Source organism: Oryctolagus cuniculus, chromosome 1, assembly GCF_964237555.1.
Source record: "Oryctolagus cuniculus chromosome 1, mOryCun1.1, whole genome shotgun sequence".
Taxonomy (NCBI): Eukaryota; Metazoa; Chordata; class Mammalia; order Lagomorpha; family Leporidae; genus Oryctolagus; species Oryctolagus cuniculus.
In genome coordinates, this window is record NC_091432.1 from 167,844,385 (window position 1) to 167,851,901 (window position 7,517).

The 7,517-nt window shown below is 42.0% G+C and overlaps 1 protein-coding gene across 2 annotated transcripts; it reads right to left on the reverse strand.

The window, feature by feature from the left end:
• Nucleotides 1-590: 590 nt before the first annotated feature.
• On the reverse strand, nucleotides 591-6,718 carry INSL6 (insulin like 6). 2 transcript variants are annotated; one of them, XM_070051713.1, is made up of 2 exons: nucleotides 6,334-6,718; nucleotides 591-997 (listed from the first exon to the last, which is right to left on the reverse strand). In XM_070051713.1, the coding sequence occupies exons 1-2, from the start codon at nucleotides 6,614-6,616 to the stop codon at nucleotides 642-644; spliced, it is 639 nt and encodes a 212-aa protein (XP_069907814.1). In that variant the 5' UTR covers nucleotides 6,617-6,718; the 3' UTR covers nucleotides 591-641. The 2 variants fall into 2 exon arrangements, with proteins under 2 accessions (XP_069907814.1, XP_051702023.1); XM_051846063.2 differs by having other exon boundaries at nucleotides 591-1,000; nucleotides 6,334-6,715.
• Between the last annotated feature and the right edge of the window lie 799 nt (nucleotides 6,719-7,517).

A 7,517-nucleotide genomic window follows, 5' to 3' on the forward strand; every position in this document is an offset into this window, starting at 1 on the left:
AATCTTTACTTAATGTATACTAAACTGATCCTCTGTAAAAAAAAAAAAAGAAAGAAGAAGAAATTATCAGTTCCCAACTTGACTCTCTCTGGGGTTAAACATGACAATAGGTCTGATCTGATTTCATCATCATTTAAAAAATCATCTATTATTTTTCACTTTATGTTTCTGTGTGGGAGCAAACTGTTGAAATCCTTACTTAATGTATGCTAAACTGATCTTCTGTATATAAAGGTAATCGAAAATGAATCTTGATGTGAATGGAAGGGGAGAGGGAGTGGGAAAGGGAGGGTTGCGGGTAGGAGGGAAGTTATGGGGGGGGAAGCCATTGTAATCCATAAGCCGTACTTTGGAAATTTATATTCATTAAATAAAAGTAAAAAAAAAACAGTAATGGCAAGAAATGAACAGGTAATTCTTAAATGGCTGAGTGAAGGATGCCATGTTTTACAAATAGATGAAAAATAAGAAACAAAATAAGAGTCACCGAGGGAAACACTGAGAGTCCTATTCTATCTTATTGTCTAATGTTTGCAAGGACATTCAGATACTGTTCACAGAATATTACCTAAAAGCACAATTACCAAATAGTGAAATAAATATGCTAGTATTTTATTAAATTAGTATAATTCCTATGATGGTTAGAATATTTCAGTCCCAAGTGCTGGCACTTTTAAATTTTTGAAATCAATATAGGGAAGACATGCAATGCCTAGTTCTTCTTTTGTACATCCTTTCAGACAACACTTATCTGAGTATCCTCTGCGTCTTCTTTGGGGATGATTTCCCCAAAACAAACTGCTTATGGTTTTAATTTTGTTTGTACTTTTCTTCTGAAGTTTTATGCTCTTGTGAATATCTGGATTAATATCAGGAGAGGAAGAAAATGCTCTTATTTCATGAGGAGGTGAGCTGGCTTTTTTGTATTGATACTCAGGCAGTGACTGCATCTCCAAATTGTGTATTGCTTCTTCCTGAGAGACAGTAGTAGGTAAGACTGCTAAGAGATAAGAAAAACAATTCTACTTTATTAAGATCTTCTTTTAGATGAAAATATAATTAGTAATTAGCAAACTGTTGAAATCCTTACTTAATGTATGCTAAACTGATCTTCTGTATATTAAGATAATCGAAAATGAATCATGATGTGAATGGAAGGGGAGAGGGAGTGGGAAAGGGGAGGGTTGTGGGTGGGAGGGACGGTATGGGGGGGAAGCCATTGTAATCCATAAGTCGTACTTTGGAAAATTATATGCATTAAATAAAAGTTTAAAAAAAATAATAACAGAAAAAAAAAACAAGTAATCACATTTTAAATAAAGAATAGAAAATATTGTTATTCCAAAGTAGTATATATTTTTACTAAAATAGTTGAAGCATTTTCCTATTAAAGTCTATTACATCTTTGTGTTAGCATTTTTCATTAAGATACCACTCACAGATTACAAAATTCAACATTTAAAAGTATACAGTTCAGTAGTTCTTAGTTATTTTACAAGGCTGTGTAGCCATCACCACTATCTAATTCTGCAACATTTCTATTACCTCTCCCCGAAACCTCTGTCCATTAACAGTCACTCCCATTTTCCTCTTCCTCTAACAATTACTTAATCTACTTTCTGTTGATATGAATTTGACTATTCTGTGTATTTCATATAAACTGAAGTATATAATATGTGGTCTTTTGTGTCACCTTTTTCACTTACATTGTTTACAACATTCATTCATGTAACCGTATTTTGTTCCTTATATGGTTGAATTATTTTCCATTGTATAGACATTTCACATTTTGTTTATCCATTCAGTAGTTAAAGGATATTTGGTGGTTTCCAGTTTTCGGCTATTATGGTTGCACTGCTATTAAAATACAATTTTTTAGATATGTGTGTGTGTATATATATATATATATGGATTATACAAAATGTAAGGCTTTCTGAAATACCACTAACAGATGACAAAATGGGATAACGTATTTTCAATATTTAAAATGAACAATTGATATTATATCTAGATATGAATAATTCTTACAAATGAACTTTTTAAAAAAGATTTATTTTTATTTATTTGAAATACAGAGTTACAGGGAGAGGGAGAGAGAAAGGTCTTCCATCACTGGTTCACTCCCCAAATGGCCACAATGGCCACAACTGTGCTGATCTGAAGTCAGGAGCCAGGAGCTTCTTCCAGCTCTCCCACGTGGGTACAGGGGCCTAAGAACCTGGGGCATCTTCTACTGCTTTCCCAGGCCATAGCAGAAGGCTGGATTGGAAGAGGAGCAGCTGGGACTCGAACAGGTGCCCATAAGGGATGCTGGCACTGGTGCCCATATGGGAGGCTGGGGCTTTAACCTGCTGTGCCACTGCACCAGCCCCTCTTCCATTTTTCTATCACTATCTCTGCTTTTCAATTAAATAAAAATACATAGAGGAATTTGGAAAACATCATGCTGAGTGAATGAAGCCAGTCCCAAAGGGACAAACATCATATGTTCTCCCTGATCGGCGACAACTAACTGAGCACCAAAGGGTAAACTTGTTGAAGTGAAATGGACACTATGAGAAACAGTGACTCGATCAGCTCTTGTCCTGACGGTTGATGTACAATGTAATACTTTATCCATTTTAGTATTTTTTTTGTTCTAGTAACATTGGTTGAACTCTGTAATTAACACACAATTATTCTTAGGTGTTTAAATTTTAACTGAAAAGCGCTCCCTGTTAGGAATTTGAAAACATTATGCTGAGTGAAATAAGCCAATCCCAAAGGGACAAATACCATATGTTCTCCCTGATAGGTGACAACTAACTGAGCACCAAAAAGGAAACCTGTTAAAGTGAAATGAACACTATGAGAAACGGTGACTTGATCAGCCCTCACCTTGACTGTTGATGAGCAACTTAATATGTAGTATTAAGTATTTTTGTTTGTTTGTTCTACTTAATACTTTTGGTTGAATACTGTAATCAATACACAATTCTTCTTAAGTGCTGAAACTTAACTGAAAAGTGATCGCTGTTAAATATAAGAGTGGGAATAAGAGAGGGAAGAGATGCACAAATTTGGGACATGCTCAAGCTGACTTACCTCAAACGGTAGAGTTAGAAACATACCAGGGGATTCCAATTCAATCCCATCAAGGTGGCATGTACCAATGCCATCTCACTAGTCCCAGTGATCAATTTCTGTTCACAATTTATCATAATGATAGGACTAAGAACTAAAGAGATCATATAAACAAGAATAGTGTCTGCAAATACTAGCTGATAGAATAAAAAAGGGAGAGAATGATCCAACATGGGAAGTGAGATACACAGCAGACCCATAGAAAGGCAGATGTCCTAACAGCACTCTGGCCTCAGAATCAGCCCTTAAGGCATGCGGATCCAGCTGAAAAGCCCATGAGAGTATTTCAGGCATGGAAAGCCAAGACACTCTGGGGGGAAAAAAAAAACCTAAATGAAAGATCTCCACGAGTGAGATCCCAGTGGAAAGAACAGGTCATCAAAGAAGGAGGTACCTTTCTCTGAAGGGAGGAGAGAACTTCCACTTTGACCATGGCCTTGTCTAAATATGATCAGAGTCGGTGAACTCAGGGGGGCTTCCATAGCCTTGGCAGCTCATGACAAGAGCCTAGGGTGATTACTGATGCCATAAACAAGAGTGTCAATTTGTGAAGTCAACAACAGGAGTCACTGTGCACTTACTCCTCATGTGGGCTCTCTGTCCTTAGTGTGCTGTACATTGAGATTTAATGCTATAACTAGTACTCAAACAGTATTTTTCACTTTATGTTTCTGTGTGGGAGCAAACTGTTGAAATCTTTACTTAATATATGCTAAACTGATCTTCTGTATATAACGAGAATCGAAAATGAATCTTGATGTGAATGGAAGGGGAGAGGGAGTGGGAAAGGGGAGGGTTGCGGGTGGGAGGGACGTTATGGGGGGGAAGCCATTGTAATACATAAGCTGTACTTTGGAAATTTATATTCATTAAATAAAAGTTAAAGAAAAGAAAAAAATACATAGAATATTTTAAGAAAAGAGGAGCAACTGGGACAGAATCCTGAAGATAACCCTACCATTCGACCCAGCCATCCCACTCCTTGGAATTTACCCAAAGGAATTTAAATTGGGAACCGCCCTTCCACGGAGGTGGAAGGGACGATAGCCAACCCGGGAAGAACCAGCAGCAAACCCGGGGAGGGCCGAGCAGACAAAAGAACAGCGCAGGGTCCTGTGTCATTCCTCCACGAAGAGGGGGAGCGACAGTCCTGGATGGGGCCAAGATCTCTCAAGAGTTGACAACATCTGCCCCCATCTCGACTGGTCACATCTCCCCATCTTCCACACTCCCGTCAAATGATGTTTCCTCCAGCGTTGTACTTCTGCTTTCTCTTTCAACTCTGCCTGCTCTCCTTGCTGTCACCAAAATTTTGTGACCTGAGCCCCAACCATCTTCCCAAATTGCCCACATGGATTTCCAACTGCCCGCTGGTGGGCACTTCCAGCTGCACTTTGCGCATTTGTCTCAAGCCACACATGTCCAAAACTGATCTCGTTAGCTACGCTCTCCAGCTTCCCACGGCGAGACAGGCTCCTCTATCTTTGCTCTCTCAATCCGCGCCACCACCAGCCACTCAGACCCCCAAATGGAAGCCCTAAAGCCACCTGTGACTCCCTCTCCCTCACCAAGTTCCATCTATGTTGTCATTAAATCTGTTGTGCATTTGTGCCACTCCTGCCCAGGCTAGGCTCTTAGCACCTCTCTGCTACTGCAAATCCCTCCTACGGGGCCACCCAGCTTTGGATCTCCCTCCACTGTACAAACTGTACAGCTAACCCCACACATATCTGATGTTGTTAAAGATTTATTTATTTATTTGAGATGCAGAATGACAGAGACAGAGAGATCTTTCATCTGCTTGCTCACTCTCCAAATGGCTTCAAGAGTCGGAGCTGGACCAGGATGAAGCCAGGAAACCCAGAACTCCACCTGGATCTCCCATGAGGGTGCGGGGGCCTGAGTAGCTGGGCCATCATCTGCTGTCTTCCCAGACACTTTAGTTGGGAGTTGGATCAGAAGTGGAACAGCTGAGAACCTACATTCCTATATGGGGAGCCAGTGTCACAAGTTGTAGCTCAGCATGTGTGCCACAATGTAGACCCCTCCAGATCTGATAGTCAATTCAGTAAATATTTGCCAGGGACCCACCACTGCTAGACTTGTGCCCAGAACTGGAAATGCAATGGCGACTATGACCAGAAGGCTCCCCATCCTCACAAGGCTCCCACCGCAGCCCAGAAACCAGACGGGGAAGAAGCACAGAACACACACACACATACACACACATCACATACTTCTAACTCATAGGGTAGGAAGTCAAAGCATGGGACGGGGATTTGCACCAGCACTTGCATTTGATTTTAATGCCCCATTGCTCTAGTCTTGAAAATTTCAATAATTTTACCTATTGAACTTATAAGTGAAGTGCAGGTACATAAACTTTTAAATGAAGACTGTCAGGAGAATAGACCATGCAGAGGAGATACTGACGAGAGAGGAAGCAAGCTTTTTATTTTACTATCTTTAAGTCCCTTTCCTGATTTTTGAACCGGAGATCTGTTTTTGCCTTACATTGGATTGGGATAATTAGGTAGTCAGTCCTATTGACACTCAAATAGACAACAATTTGCTATGAAAAAGATCAATGCTGGGCTGGCATTGTCATGCAGTGGGTTAAGCTGCGGCCTGCCATGTCCACATCCCATAGGAGTGCCAGTTTAAGTCCTGGCTATTCCACTTCCAATCCAGCTCCCTGCTATTGTGCCCAAGAAAGCAGCAGAGGATGGTTCAAGAACTTGGGCCTCTGTTCCCTAATGGGAGACCAGAATGAAGCTCCTGGCTCCTGGCTTTGGCCTGCGCTGCCTTTGTGGCCATTTTGGGGAATGAACCACTGGATGGAAAATCTCTAACTCTGCCTTTAAAATAAATAAATCTTTAAAAAAAAATCAGTGTTGACTTTGCAGGGACAATGATACCTAAGGTTGTTTTGAAGGACAAAAATGGATTTGGCAGATGCCAAGCACACTCCAGAAAGGTGATGCTAGGAAAGGAACTGTATGCTTCATAAATGTGTAAACTTTACATATACTTAATTCCTATAGACTAAGAAAAGAAACACTTTATATTGGTTATGTACATCCTCAATACACTGGTTTTTAATGTTTTTTTAACTCGACCTCTGTACCAAGCACAAATTGCATTTCTTATGGTAGAACAAACTTAGGGATGAGAAAGGTAGAGATAAACATGCCTTTGGGTTAGATTTACCTGGGTTTACACCTCCCCCCCATGCCGGAAGAGAGGCATGAGAGCTTTCAGACTGGGCAGGGAAGAAGGCGTCCGTGTTTCCCGACGCCTGGGAAATCTGCTCTGCCAAAGGGGTTTCCTCTTGGAAATGGAACTGGCTCCAGTTACCATGGCCACAGAGTTTGACTATTTCTTTCAGCAGATGCCGGCCGCACAGCTTCCTGGCTCTGCTTAAGTCCTGTGTCAGCTCACGGGAGAACCGAATCAGTAGGAGCCCAAGCCACAAACAGAAGAGCCGAGGCATCCCCGAGCCCAAGGCCAAGGGGGCTTGCACCCTGCAGTTACCGTTTGCCCGCCATGCCAGGCCGGGCACCCCACCTCGTGTGCGCCTGCGCAGGAGCCAGCCGCGCGCACGTGGCTGTCGGGTCTTCTGAGCATGTGTGGACCTCGCGAGAACACACACGCGAGGCTCGAGGCCTGAGGGCGCGGTGGGGCCTGGTCTTCACGCTTCATCTGAGTGGTCAGGCGGTGGGACGCAGCAAACTCTGGCTCTTAAAATGAGAGCTCAAAATACCCGCATCCACCTGTTTGATTTTGTTTCTCTTGGCTTTATCACGGGGATATTAAGGTGAAACGTGAGACTGTCGGGATCATGATAACCGACAACCTGGTTGTTCCTGAGGTGTGGCGTCACTCAGCGAAACCTGTCATCTCCTTCATGGTGCTAAGGTAGGTAGGTAGGTGTGTTTACATTTATTTAGGCGCTTGTTTGATGACGTCTTTCCCCAGATCCCCTAGTTTCCTGAAGGCAAAGCCTGTGTCTGTTCGTGCTTCCTCTTGTACGCCAGGTCCTGGCATGGAGCTGTCAATCAAATGTGTGTCCAAATGCAAGTATCTTCGAGTGTGTTTCTGTGAAATTTAAAGTCAGAATCAAAGATTCTTTTGAAAATTCCCATCACTTTTGAAGGGAGGAATAGTTCTTAGCCTCGATCTCCATAACAAAGAGGTAGGGAATGCTATTCTGAGGCACCTGGTATGGAAATTTGTTTTCTTCAGCTACAGGATTGCCTATTGCCGAATTGTGATTAGCTTGTGACAGGGACTGCGAATAACAGCATGAAGTGCAAGTTTAGATATGATTTGGCTCAGGAGGGAAAGGACAGGGAAGCGAGGTGCGATTGCTTTTGGGTCGCTTTATCATTTTG

What these genes read in the sequence shown, in the direction of transcription:
- INSL6 (XM_051846063.2), bottom strand. Translation starts at nt 6,616, where the DNA reads ATGCCTCGGCTCTTCTGTTTGTGGCTTGGGCTCCTACTGATTCGGTTC. An exon ending in GGGGGGAGGTGTAAACCCAG is followed by an intron (nt 1,001 to 6,333) that starts GTAAATCTAACC and finishes CTTATCTCTTAG; the next exon opens with CAGTCTTACCTACTACTGTC.